At 44.0% G+C, this 15,457-nt stretch overlaps 1 protein-coding gene across 1 annotated transcript in view; it reads right to left on the minus strand.

Moving 5' to 3' along the window:
- LOC124619377 (nesprin-1) overlaps positions 1-15,457 on the minus strand; it is a 635,455-nt gene that overhangs the window by 52,643 nt on the left and 567,355 nt on the right. Inside the window, exon 117 of the mRNA XM_047145705.1 lies at positions 10,571-10,876. Within this exon, the coding sequence (XP_047001661.1) occupies positions 10,571-10,876 (306 nt within the window). The remainder of the gene's footprint in view (positions 1-10,570; positions 10,877-15,457) is intronic.

The raw sequence follows: 15,457 nt of genomic DNA on the forward strand, positions 1-15,457 counted from the left end.
AACAGCGCGGCATGGATAAGAATTTAAATGCCATGTACAAAACTTGTAACCTGCAAGGTACTGTAATGCAATGAAGAAACACGCTTCAGTGGCATCGCATCAGAAAAACTGGAACCAACGCAAAGATACAAATATCACTAATGTCTTAGAAAAGCAGGCTTTCTCTACCGAAAAGTTGCATCCATGCAAATGTAATTCACGAAAAGTTGGGTTTGTAAGGCAGGCATCAAATGGTATCTACAATATGGAGCACAATTGTCAAGCCATGAAGTTTCTGCAATATAGAGATGAAAAACGCTGCTTTGCCTGCGAATAAAAATCTACACATAATTACATGACTACATCGGTCGACTTACTGATACGCTGGGCCAGTTTGTGGGACACTCGTGGACTGCAGATCGATACACGATGTGCAACGTGGATGCAGCCGCTATCCGGTTACGTCAGATGAACTAACAGCTGCATTGGCAGAATACCGTCCACAAATACGCGTTGACACGAAATAAGAGGCTACCTGCATTCGAAGAAGACGAACTCGGAACTGGGTTAGGGAACAGACAGACTAACGGTCGCCGTCCGACCGCGACCCTCATCACGGAGACAGAGGTCAATATTTACCCAACTTATCACTAGATGACCGGCAACGGCTGGGTCACCAACAGACTGACGGGGAATTTTCTTGGGAGGAACTTTCTCACGACTACTCCCTGATTAACAAACGTAGGACAGCGTCCGACATGCAATGGGATGAAGCTTCCATACGGAGACGGTGCTACCGTGATGCAGCGGCTAAAAGATATCGATGAAAAGAGAATTTTAGGAAGGTCATGCGTGCGATTCGTTTTTAAATCACCAGTTACAGCGAGCAGAGTGGGAGTCAGCCAGCCTTAGGTTGAAAGATCAGATCAAAGGGTGAGAAGCCACAGATAATTCGCTAAGGAACACGCACTATTAGCTATTCACAGGCGTCGTCGACGTGTTGCCGACAGGGCAATTTACAGAGGAGATGCCTGCGAAATCGACATGAGTCCAAGCGTGACACTGCGGTGAGCGCTAAAGTCGAATGTTACTAGTATATGTACCATGCACCAGGTTGATCACCCGACAGCAGAGATGCGACGTGACGCTGTCGGTGGTCGCACGGCGACTGGAGGAGGCTGCTACGGTGCAGATGGGCGCAGCCCGTCCGCATCGATCGCCTGTGGACCGCCACGGCCCTTAAAGGGAATCTGTCGCTGCCACGCCCCGGCTCTTATCGTATTTTCGTCTCGTGGTCCAATCTCTTAATGGATTTAACTTGTAAAACCTATAGCAGTTGGGAGGGCGTTATGGTTCAACGTCCCAGAGGTTAATGGATACTGAGCACCAGTCCCCATTGGCCAAATCGGACCTTGGAGAAACTATCTTGCCATTCGTCCAAAGTGATTTAAGGAAACTTACGGAGTCCTAAAACATAATAACCGACCCTCCTTCCTCAAGACGCTGTCCTAACAACTGTGTCACCTCGATTTGTACACGGTTTTTCGATGTATTATGACTGAGGTTCTCAGTGCCTCAGAAGTATCAAGATCTCATAATCAGAAGATGTCAAAATTAAGCGCAAGACCTACAAGAGCACTATGGGACTTAACATCTGAGATGATCAGTCCCCTAGAACTTAGAACTGCTTAAACCTAACTAACCTAAGGAGATTACACACATCCATGCCCGAGGCAGGATTCGAAGCTGCGACCGTGGCGGTCGCGCGGTTCCGGACCGAAGCGCCTAGAAACGCTCGGCCACAGCGGCCGGCCAGAGAGGGACAACTTGATTGTAGGCGAAACCATGAAAACTGGTAACTGCGGACCTACGAGATAGAACGTCCTCTAGAATCTGTGTTGCGATTCTCCAAAGGTCTCTAGCAAATGGATGTAAGGAACGAAATTACAAACATTTTTCGTAGAGGGACAATTTGATTGGAGGCGAAACCATGACAACCGGTAGCTGCGGACCTATGTGATAGAATGTCCTCTAGAATCTGTGTATGCGATTCTCCGAAGGTCTCTAGCAAATGGACGTAACGAAACCACCAGAAAGAATTTCCTCGCTTCATGAATTTCTCTGTCAATGCCCTAGAACCCACTTTGATGATACAGGTTCCATGCTGTTTCTTACACGACACTTAGTTTCATTTAGTACATAGAAACATTACGAGGGCTAAAATATCCTTTCGGAGTCTTAATATTCACTACAGGAAACAAAAAGGCCAGGGAGCATCAAGTAGTTGAGAACGCATAAATAGTGTGCCACTCACAGAGGATCGTTCCCTTTCTGAAATCAAAAGTTAGAATATGCTGCGCTTGGGTGTGTGTGTGTGTGTGTGTTTTACCACCACTTCTATCAACTGAGTAGGTAGCTCTGAGATTTTTATACGATGATGGATGATCCAATGCTCCGTGCTCCCCTGAAGTCATTGTTTTTTTTTTTTTTTTTTTTCCAACAGCATAACTACTATTTTTGGAGAAATACATCTGCATAGTTTTCTTCCTCAGCAACTGTTGTGTCATTTATCAAGATCTACACAGGCGGTATAGTTTTTGTCTGTAACAAATCGGCGGTTCGAGTCCTCCCTCGGGCATGGGTGTGTGTGTGTGTGTGTTGTTCTTAGCCTAAGCTAGTTAAAGTAGCATGTAAGTCTAGGGACCGATGACCTCAGCAGTTTGGTCCCTTGGGAATTCACACACCTTTGAACATTCTGTAACCCATACAGGCAAATTCATATTTTGCTCCAAAACGTGTTTCAAAGAGCAATAATCACATTTTTGAAGCGATTTATTGGCTTCGCTATTTCCGAGTTCTCTCGCTTGTATGTGATCCCGAGGTACCGTGTACGGAGAAACATCTGTATTTGGTAGTGCACTAATTTTGCAACACTCGATTCGACACCAAATTAAATCGTGACTGACCTGGCATATCATATTTTCACAGTCCTCTTCCATGTCTTTGAATTACAATCGAGTGCCCAGATTCATAATACCAACTTAACATTGTAGATGGAAGGCGGCATTAGCCACGAGAAGGCTCAGAAAATGTCTCATGTTGTTCTACTTAAGGTATTGTCCGATTAGTAATAAAAATTTGTTCGAAGAGTTTTTCGTTTTCTTTATAATACAGAGAATGCTTAGAAGCACACTACCTGAATTTAACTCTGGTGCTTGAAAAATGGGTAGAGTAGCTCATCGTCAAACATACGGCTGCTGCGAGATGAAGTTGCCATCACATCTCTCTGATCGTTAAGTAGTTTCTGCTAACTTAAAATTTGCTAGACAGAGATAATTACCTGTTTCTACCTTGACGTATACTATTATGGGGACAGACATGAGAAAAGGAAAAGCAGATTTGTTTTCCATACAGCGAGAGGGGGGCTATGGGTATAAACGTCATGGTTACGACCCACTCAAGTGAGCAAGAATTTACCATGATCCCGTTGAAGGTACCGACCTGGCATGATCCGACGTCATTTATGGGCGACTTGGTAATCATTAACAGCGATAACCGGACGCGACTCTCTGCTGCTACTGGATATGAACAGGGTAAAGCTTGCAATACCCAGTTGTTTTACGCAATGATTTCAGACGAAGTTGGCCTATTCCGTGAGAAATATCGCCTAATTGATGTCCCCCCACCTGTACTCGCAAAATTTTGTATCTGCTGCTGCTGCACCTGGTTTCCTCGCACAGAGCACGTCTTCCCAATAAACGTATAGGTCAAGAATTTAACGGCACACGGCAACCAACTGTATCTTGACCATGGCAAGTAATGACAGGTTCGTGACTGCTTTCAGCTTTTAATTTCCTCTCCTTGATAGACTTCTTGACTTCGAAGAATTCCACTCTCTTTCAATAATAATTCTTATTGTTTTATTTACAACAACATCTTTGAGGTAATGACGTACAACTGCGTCCCCATTGAGAATATGTTCCGCCCAGCTGCCTTTCCCTACAGTGGAAATTCGATGGCTATAGCCAACATCCGAACTGATAGTTTTGCTGTGACGCTCGTATAATAAAGTCCCATGTCATAAGAGGATCATTACTACTCTAGAAAATCAGCCGAAGTTCACGAAGTAATTATTTCCGCCTAAACAAGAACCCTGAATGGAGACACTGACCATAGGTCACCGATATTGTTTATATTTCGCATTGTTGTAGTCCAGACTTAGAAATAACAAATGCTGTTCTAGTACGATGTGCTTCTCACGCAATGTCGAAAGACCGAGGTTTATATTTGCAGGTATCTATTGAACACCTTACTCCCTTTCCAAGGAAACGTGATTCCTTGTAGCGATACAGAAGTCTGGTACAACATTGTAAAAAAGTGACTTGTACGCAGTACGGGCAGGCTATTTAAGCACCCCTCACACGTTCAGTATTTATCGCATAATAATGAGATCAGTGTTAACGGTTTGCAATACATTCTGAAAAAGACCACAGAGTTTTAAAAATATTTACGCTCGTTTTTTTTCTGGTGCGCATACAGTTTGCATCTGAGAAAAAAAATGTTTACCTCCCACTGTTACTCCGTCATATTCACAATAATTATCCCGAACCTCTATTCGGTGAAGATAGTTGGGAAATAATCTATGATTAAATCTCGTGTGAATTACGGAACTTAGACATTTTATTCGCTTCGAAGGAACGTATGGCTGTATTTGTTAATATATTTCCCTTTACTACGTACTGATGACTGTTGCTGCTGTTCCCATTTGCGCCTTGTTGTTCTATACAATGCAGTATTCAGGTCTGACGGCGGTAATACGGGGCCTCGTACTTTCGCGCAACATACTGACAGGGTATCATTGTGTCATTGATACTGAGCATGTGCTGGCTGCTTAATCTTCCGCCTTAGCCGGTTGCTTTAACGCCGCAGCTCTACGTCTCACGTCCTCGTACGGTATTCATCATGCCCGTAAAACTTTAAATCCGATTTCTCCAATACGCTTGTGAATTTCGTCCTACTGGGGCAGCTTTTGTCACATCTAAGAACATCCTACACTTTCGCGAAAGATGAGCAAAGTCGGTGACCCACTGTGTGCACGCTTCCCTCGTGAAACAAGACAACCCGTGTGTTAAATAAAGCGCCTTTAACTCGGCCCCTAACACTCGCCTCCCCCTTTCCGTTGTTGTTGTTGGTCCAAGAAGAGGGACAGGGCCTGGGAGAGGGCCGTAGGAACGTGACGGCCCCGTCTGTGCCCTGTGGAGCGTACACATACAAAGATAAGGAGGGAGGCCGAGCGCCACACACATCGCCCGCTTATTTGCGCTCGTGACTCAAACCAAATGCTGCTGCTCCGGAATTTCCGCCGTACACGACCGCGAAATGAGATACACAGGCGCTCCCCTTAGTCACACCGCTGCAACTAATTTTATGCCCGGCGCCTCCAGAGAAACAGTTTTCTCTCAACGCCTTCCAGTGCTAATCATTTCAGTTTCCTGTCACAAATGGCTCGGTTGCCCTATTGCAAATTTTTGTCACGTTTATTTTCAGTTAAATTTTGTCTTGCCAAATTATGCTTCATCATATAATACATATTTACCTCTCATCATCTTACAAGAAGTCGTTTTCCTGCGTAGACTGTTCTCTCATTCCGAAATAAACGGTTTATTTCATTATCTAGCAATTTTCTAGTTTCAGTTCCTTGGGAATTATCAAAGACAATACCCCACACTTATGCACGAACTGTAGCATGCTGTTGGAGTAACAACGTTTATTGTGATGTACCTCGATAATGCCAAAGTGAGCGAAATTAATTAATTACTAAACAACTTCTCTTAAGAACTGATGTTTGCCTACACATATAAACATTAAAAAAACTACATACAACACAATGTATAATTCGGAAAAGTTCAAAGACTGTTTGCCCACACATAAAAAAGCAATAAAAACCCTACACATATCACAATGTATACTTCGGAAAAGTTAGGTCCCTGCGGAAATGGTGCAATGCTTTTATTAAGGCGGTTAACGCCCTTCGTACAGACCTGCTCATCTACCATATCCACTTCACACATGTATCTCTTCTTTTTCCTAGCTGGATAAGTGTAATGGCGAGAGAAAGGAGGGAGGACGGGAGAGCGTGAGGAATACCCATGGCATTTGAATATAAAAACTACATAAAAAACCAGACGAGTACTAAGAGTCAAGAGTCATGAAAGGAAGGAAGTAATAGAGGAGTGACTGAGACAGGGTTGTCGACTATTCCCCATGTAATTCAGTACGCAGACTGAGAAAGCAATTAGAGAAACTAAGGAGAAATCTGGAAGGGGAATTAAAGCGTAGAGAGATGAAATAACAAAACTTTAAGGTTTTTCAGTGACGCTATAAGGTCAGAGAAGGCAAAGTACTTGAAAGTGACGTTATAAGGTCAGAGAAGGCAAAGTACTTGAAACACCATTTATGTAGAATGGGTAGTGTCGAAAGAGGTTATAAGATTAACACTGATAACTTTAAAACAAGGGCAATGGGGTGTAGTCGAATTAGACGGGTGACGCTGAAAAAAACACTTAGGAAACGAAACGATTAAAGCAGTAGGTGAGTTTTGCTATTCCATCAACAAAATAACTGAAGTCGGCAGAAGTAGTGAGGCTCTGATAATGGTGGGAGGTGTAGGTGGCAAAAATTACAAATGGAGACCCAGGCTTGAATACAGTATGAAATATTAGGCGCATGGCGGAGAGACGAACATCGTAGCTGACGTTTACCCATCAGATATTATACAAAAACAGGACACACGGTGTTTGCAGAACATCACTGCGACTGCGGATGTGTCCTCGCAGCAGTTATTAGATGAGGCTCACTTGTTCGCATTATATCCAACGAATATGGAGAGCATGGCGGCATGCCACCCACGTGGATCGGCAGCGCACGCCGCCTATTAAGTAAGGCCGGAAACTTTCTACGATGTGACCAGCAACCTAATAAGAATTTAGTTGCTGACCTACATATCGTAATCCATATCCTTTTCCGCGACGAGTTTTGAAAATCATGGGTGACCAGTTGCCCACGTAATAAATATAAATCAACAACGCAGTAAACAAATCTGGGAAACGATGGTAGTTACAGTGACGAAAAGAATACAAGCACAAATGACCAAGGTTCTGATAGACTGCGAGGTGAAATAAAAAAAAAAACTGAGGACAAATGCTTCCATCGCAGGCTTTTTTTATGCAAAGTGCACTGAATGAACCAAGAGTCCACTTGGGAAGTCCCACTCAAGGCACCGCACACACACTACTACCGCCTCGAGTCACCTAGAGAGAACGCAGTTAACGAACCTCAATTACGCGTCTTCCAATCTAAACTTTCAACGTTAACTGACAGTCGGAGGAAGGAAAACAAAAAATATGAAGATCACAGTTAAAAGTCCCGTCCACGACGAGACCATTAGAAACGGAGCGCTATTTCGAATTGGACACGGATGGAAAGAAATTCGTGGTACAAAGTAAGTCTTGATGGTGAGACGAGGATACGAATCGCTGTCTTTCCGAATGTGGGTCCTGTGTCGCAACATCACACCAGTCGCTCGATATGATGAAAGAAGGGGCAGATTCCTTTCCCCAGTACGTTCTTCACGAGTTATATGATAGTACAATCTTTGTAGATCATCTGTTTACATAGGAAGATTAGTCAGTTGATATACGTTCCTCGATGTCGTACATGCCTTCTTTTGCAAAAAAAAGATCGCAGAAAGTGTGTCAAGAGTGCTTTATTTCAGTGTCAAGACTTTCTGAACTGTTATCGTACAGCGGAGGTTAACCACAACACGTCCTGACGGAACAGGACGTATTACAAAGCTGAAGGAAGCTGGCTTTGCTGTATAACATTTGACATATCCCTTTCTGCGAGACAATCTGCATCGCTTTGCTGCTACTTACCTAAGACGCTTACTGCATTTCCTTCCTTCCACTGTCGAAATTCTGGAAATTAAAAAAAGTTTTCTCTCTCTCTCTCTCTCTCTCTCTCTCTCTCTCTCTCTCTCTCTCACACACACACACACACACACACACACACACACACACACACACACACACGCACGCACGCACGCAACATACCGTTGCACAAATATACCCGTAATACTACAAACGGCATGGACGATGATTCAGCCAAACGACCTCACTTTATCTGTGGGATACCATTCAAGTGAAACTTCCACGGAAGATTCACTAATGGTCACAGGAAAAGAATTAGCAAGAAATTACACGTTTTCTCGATTACTGGAATTTTTAAAAAGGCATTTTAACGGGAAGGAATAGTGCTGAACAGTCTAAGTATTACAACATAATGGAACGTGTACGATTTTCTGAAATATCAAAATCTGTACTTGTTCATTTGTGGGCTTCTCCGCCGAACTTTAAAATCATGAAATAAAGCTGCATGAGGCTCTCAAAATAGTAGTACCTCTACAACGGCCGTGCAGACGTTTTGAAATCTTTCATCCGATAAGTTTACGGCTTTCCTCACACTGGAGTTGATGCATTCTACGGTTGATGACATTTGCGGAAGCCAAGAGGACACTGGCATCGAGTAACTAGCATGACACTGCCCGCAGTCCTTTTTTTTTTTTTCAGCATTATCGCTTCGTTTGCATATTAAAGCTGTAAATACGACACGCGGGACAATGTAAGTATGGTAAACGTATTGTGATGGCAGCTGGGGAGCGTAAAATCTCCTGAGTGAGCAGACATTCATTTAATAAGCAATCAGTGAGTACGCACTCCAACCAACTTTATTATGAAAGTTCAGCTACACTGTTTTCATACAATTTTTGTTATGAAAGGGCTCCTGGTAAGTAAATCGGTAAGAAAACGCGTGGAAAGAATTAGATCACTCACTCATACTGCTTGCAGACACTGTTCACACACACACACACACACACACACACACACACACACACACACACACACACACGTGCGAATCACACGTTACAGCATAAATAAAGTGTGGCATTGTAATGAAACTATATTAAGTGTAGTGATGCGTGTAGAAATTAGCGAATAAAATGGCAAGCAACACTTCCCACTCCAAAATTTGAATAATTTTACATACTTTTTCAATTTCCACTCTACTCAAGTGCATTTGCGTCAGGATTTTGCTTATTGTAAAAGTTAATAAATATAAAAGTTCACAGGAAGACTGCATACGACAAAATTCCCTGCCGGACTACCAAAGTGGTACGCAGAAACTGGGGTTCATGGCACTCAAAAACGATTTATTTGTGGTACATATCATAATGTGAAATCCGTATCAGGGTAACCTTGATTTTTGTTCACATACGCAAAGCATTCCCAAGAGACAGAGTCACATTAACGGCCACATCATAGGGCAAACAAGGAATAGTACCTGGGATCTTCGGATTTGCAGTCCGTGTACTCCAAGTCTCACACACTATCAAATAAAATTATATGGTGTTGATAACAGCGTTATTTGTTTGGGTTCATTCGGGTTGGCAACGAAGGTAATGCGCGAGTGTGCAGAAAAATCGCTTCGCTACGTCGTCTGAATTGCTGGACGTCAACGCTGACTCTTGTTTTTATTTATTTACTTGTGAACCACCTTTCGCTAGAACAGTCTAGAAATAATTACATCTTACGGTCTTTTGAAAGTAGTTGAAAATTCACTAAATTTCCCGGTTATAAAGCCAGTTCGAATAGTTCTCGAGTTTATGAACGTAATAGAGATGTTGGAACTAATTACATTTCATAAAAGTAATGTATTAACTAATAGTAGTACGGCACACACAGTATTCTCTTTTGTTATTTTGTAAAAATATGGTTTTAATTGAAATAAGTGCCCATTACATTGATGTGGCCAAGATAAAATTGTGTTCGCAATTAAGTGGTAACATTTAACCTTGAGTTTCAATTAATACTGATTAGCAGGACACGGAAATTTTATGACAATAATGACGCAGCTGCTGACAGCAAAAATTACCGAAAACCGAACGGGAGTGCTACACCTTCACGACGGACGCAAGAAATGTTGTGTACCTTCAAATGAGAAGTTTTGGAATATCCGACCTACAGCCGAGACCTGTATCAAGAGTTAATATAGGGGCGTGCTTATGTAATAACTTTCTAATTAATTTTCTTAAATCATTTCATTTTACTTTCCGGATAGCGATAGGGTACGTGAAAGCTGCGCGACATTCTGTGTTTATCATAGGGCTGAATAAGTCTTTCGAGAGTTCTGCGTGCAAGGTGTAGTACGTACTGGGATGTTTTAAAGTTCGCGGAAATGAGCTACGTATTTTGGTTGGTGTGATTGGTACATTTAGTAAGGCTGAAGTGAGCGGTGTACCGAGTTAGATCGACTACACTGCACTGTGTAAGTCGATAAACTCTTTGGAAGATGTTACAACCGGTTGAACACTCGTGCCTGCTACATCTCCAATCTTGTCACAAAGAATCGCACCTGCTGCTACGCTGTTAAGACGTTCAATGTGAAAACGCCTCAGCTGTCGGAGAAGGTACCACGAGTCCGTCGTGGGGCGCGCCTGCAATCTCTCGAGGGGATAGCAGAAGATGGCACAGACCTGCACGGCGTCGGCGTCGGCGTCCACGTGTGGCGCGTCGGCGGCCTCGAGCAGCTGCTGGTCGGCCCAGGCGCGCACGGCGTCGCTGGCGTCCCTGTAGCGGCGCCAGAGGTCGACGGCGTGGCGGTAGCGCGAGCAGAGCTCGCCCAGCGAGCGGCGCGTCTCCTGCCAGCTGGCCACCGCCTCTTCCACGGCCGCAGCCACCTGCCGGGACACCTCTGGCGCGCAGCTGCCGGACAGGGCCGCCGCCGCCTCGTGCAACTCTGTCAGCAGCTGCTCCCTTTCCTCCAACGACCCACTTAGACCCTATTAACACACACCGACATGTCTTACCACCGACCCTCTCAGGCCCTATTAAAATACATGTGCATACCTTACTTTCCTTTTTGATGGCGGTTCCAAGCCTGTAGGTACAAATCAGGTTACCTACATTTTTCAGCATACAGGGTGTTACAAAAAGGTACGGCCAAACTTTCAGGAAACATTCCTCACACACAAATAAAGAAAAGATGTTATGTGGACATGTGTCCGGAAACGCTTAATTTCCATGTTAGAGCTCATTTTAGTTTCGCAGTATCTACTGTACTTCCTCGATTCACCGCCAGTTGACCGAATTGAAGGAAGGTAAGGTTGACTTCGGTGCTTGTATTGACATGCGACTCATTGCTCTACAGTACTAGCATCAAGCACATCAGTACGTAGCATCAACAGGTTAGTGTTCATCACGAACGTGGTTTTGCAGTCAGTGCAATGTTTACAAATGCAGAGTTGGCAGATGCCCATTTGATGTATGGATTAGCACGGGGCAATAGCCGTGGCGCGGTACGTTTGTATCGAGACAGATGTCCAGAACGAAGGTGTCCCGACAAGAAGACGTTCGAAGCAATTGATCGGTGTCTTAGGGAGCGCGGAACATATCAGCCTATGGCTCGCAACTGGGGAAGACTAGAACGACGAGGTCACCTGCAATGGACGAGGCAATTCTTCGTGCAGTTGACGATAACCCTAATGTCAGCGTCAGAGAAGTTGCTGCTGTACAAGGTAACGTTGACCACGTCCCTGTATGGAGACTGCTACGGGAGAACCAGTTGTTTACGGGTACACTTCTACGAATGGTTCATCCAACAATGTGTCAATCCTCATGTCAGTGCAAATGTTCTCTTTTCGGATGAGGCTTCATTCCTACGTGATGAAATTGTAAATTTTCACAATCAACATGTGTGGGCTGACGATTATCCGCACGCAATTGTGCAATCACGTCATCAACACAGATTTTCTGTGAACGTTTGGGCAGGCATTGTTGGTGATGTCTTGATTGGGCCCCATGTTCTTCCACCTACGCTCAATGGAGCACGTTATCATGATTTCATACGGGATATTCTACCTGTAAATCAATCATCAACTGCTAGAAGATGTGCCTTTACAAGTACGACACAACAAGTGGTTCATGCACGACGGAGCTCCTGCACATTTCAGTCGAAGTGTTCGTACGCTTCTCAACAACAGATTCGGTGACCCATGGATTGGTAGAGGCGGACCAATTCCATGGCCTCCACGCTCTCCTGACTTCAACCCTCTTGACTTTCATTTATGGGGGCATTTGAAAGCTCTTGTCTACGCAACCCCGGTACCAAATGTAGAGACTCTTCGTGCTCGTATTGTGGACGGCTGTGATACAATACGCCATTCTCCAGGGCTGCATCAGCGCATCAGGGATTCCATGCGACGGAGGGTGGATGCATGTATCCTCGCTAACGGAGGACATTTTGAACATTTCCTGTAACAAAGTGTTTGAAGTCACGCTGGTACGTTCTGTTGCTGTGTGTTTCCAGTCCGTGATTAAAGTGATTTGAAGAGAAGTAATAAAATGAGGTCTAACATGGAACGTAAGCGTTTCCGGACACATGTCCACATAACATATTTTCTTTCTCTGTGTGTGAGGAATGTTTCCTGAAAGTTTGGCCGTACCTTTTTGTAACACTCTGTATACTGTGGTTTATGATCCTTCTCCACTTTACTTAACATCCGAAAACATTCTATAATTACGCCGATAAAGCCTTGTGAATATGAAGAAGCTGCTACCAATTAGCCTACAGAAAACATGCAGGCGTCTGCTACCGTATGTGCAAGGGCAACGGAAAACGAACAGAGGAAGTCCTAGCGGCCAACACCAGCCGTCTCAATGTGACTACGAGGGTCGTTCAATAAGTAATGCCCACATTTTTTTTCTCAGAACACATTTATGGTTAAAAGTCAGAATTTGGTGAGAATATACATCGACAGGTCTTGTCCATGTCCTATTTTCAACGTAGTCTGCATCAAGTTCTATGGCCGTACGCTAAAGTAGTGGAAGAGCATGTTTCCCTGCTGGTAAAAGCTCTTATCCTGTTGGCGTAGCCATGTTTTCACTGCATGAATGACACTCTCGTCATCTTAAAAGTGTGTTCCCCGTAGAGAATCTTTAAGCGGCCCAACAGATAAGTCCGAGGGTGCCATGTCTGGAATGGAATCGGACACACAATCTTCCCAATACCACGCTCGCTTGAGTACACATATCGATCGTACTGGCCACGGGTCTTCTGGTGAAAAGGAATCGCAGCCGTCAAAACAAAAATGATCGGCTTAGGGCAACGCATTCTGCACTTTGATGTGCTCAAATCCAACACATTCACTTTTTTTAGCTCAGGATCGAGAAACGAAAACTTTTTGCTTACAGAATAGATTTATCTGGTGGTAAAACCCCACACTTGTTTATTAACCCCTATTGCAGGCCGTTCCTTAAACTGAGAGTATCGAGGGACCATTACTAAATTCATTTGATGCAGCTAAAGATCTTCTGCATGGTGCCTGTACACACAACTGATGACGTTTGTACAGCGTTAGAGCACTTTATAGGGGTTTTCCTGTGTTTTTCAAATGGTTCAAATGGCTCTGAGCACTACGGGACTTACCTTCTGAGGTCATCAGTCCCCTAGAACTTAGAACTACTTAAACTTAAGGACATCACACACATCCATGATCGAGGCAGGATTCGAACCTGCGACCGTAGCGCCTAGAACCGCTCGGCCACAGCGGCGGCTTTCCTGTGTTTTTACTGTGTCCACCCCCCACCCGCTTTCCATGCACTGATGATCAACAACCCCTCTTCAATAATACCTCTACTATATTTTAATGCCCGAAAGGAGGACATCATTGAGGTCATTGGAGATACAGCAGAAGTTCAGACTGAACGAGGATGGGGAAGGGCAGCGGCCACTGTCTGATTTATGGAAACATTACGACTTTCTTCTCAAATAGTTTACAGGAAGTACAGAAAAGGTAAAACGGAATGGCCCGACACGAATGGGGATACCGTTCCTCCCTAATATCACGGACGAGTCTAAACAACTGCGCACATTCGATCAGTGTGAGCTGACAGAACATGATCAATATCAGATGCTTCTACTACTATTATGGTTTTTTGACTCCGGGGATCTCGCATGGTCAATCACATGTATGTTGAAACAAGGTGTTTGCGGCAGTCTGCTCTATTTTACATTTGTTACGTGTCGATATCGAATGAACAGATCAGGTACTCCGCTGTTCTACAATATCAGAGGCACATTCCAAATGAGACGGTTCACAGTCATCGCACACTGTGTCTCAATGTTTTATACAAGGTGGTACGAAGATTAGAGAGGTCCCGTCGGCAACGAGGTAATAATTAGAGATGGAATAGAAGCTCGGATTACGGAAGGGAACATCCCGTCATTTGCCTCCACTGATTTAGAGGAATCACGGAAAAACTAAATCTGGATGGCCTGACGGGAATTTCGACCGTCATCCTCCCGAATGCGAGTGAAATGTGCTAATCATTGCGCCACGTCGCTCGATGCGTCCTATAAATACTTCTGCGAAAGTCGGAAACAATTAAGTAACTCAATACCGGAAACACACAACCTCTATCAGCCTGATATTTTCGCGGATGATGCTGCTGTCCAGAGAAGTTTCAACGCTAGAAAACTGCACCGAAATGAAGGACCTGCAGAGGATCGACGCTTGGTGCACTGATTGGAAGCTGGCCCTCAACAAAATGTAATATATCGCCCACAAATAGACAAAAAGACCCATTACTGTATGAATAAACAATTGCAGAACAATCAGCAGAAGCAGTCAAACCCATATAATATCAGAGTATGAGAGGAGGAGAGATTTGAAGTGGCATGACCACATAAAACTAGTCGTAGGTAAGACTGAGACACATTGGAAGAATTCTCAAAAAGTGTAGTCCACTCGCAAAGGAGGTAGCTAACAAAATGCTCATCCGATCAATACTTTAATATTGCTCATTAGTCTGGGTTCCACATCAGCTAGGTTTGATAGAGGAAACAGGCCACACAAGAGAAGGGAGTTTCGTTACAAGTTCATTTGATAAGCACAAAATCGTCACGGGGGTGCTCTGCCAACTCCAGTCTCAGACGCTGAAAAAGAGGCGTCGTGCTTCACGATGTGGTTTACTGCTGAAGTTCTGTGGGCGTACGTTCCTGTCAGCCTATACATAGCTTCCTCGTACGGTACATATATCTCGAGAAAAGACAATGAAAGTAAAGTAAAAGAGATTCGAGCTCACACGGAGGCTTACCAAAAATCTTTCTTCCCACAAACCATTCCCGACTGGGACAGGAAAGGGAGAAGTGACAGTGGTACACAAAGTACCCTCTACCATACACCGAAAGGTGGCTATAGTTAGCACGAACAATGTTTAAAGATAGGTACTTCGGATGACGTGAAGGTATACAGTAATCAAACTTCGGTTGAACAATCACACTCATTACGGCCAAAGCAACTAACGCTGAAAGTTTTCCAGTTTTTTGATTCTGTCTTACTTGACGCTTATTGCTACGTAAA

Source organism: Schistocerca americana, chromosome 6 (genome assembly GCF_021461395.2).
Source record: "Schistocerca americana isolate TAMUIC-IGC-003095 chromosome 6, iqSchAmer2.1, whole genome shotgun sequence".
NCBI classification, from domain to species: Eukaryota; Metazoa; Arthropoda; class Insecta; order Orthoptera; family Acrididae; genus Schistocerca; species Schistocerca americana.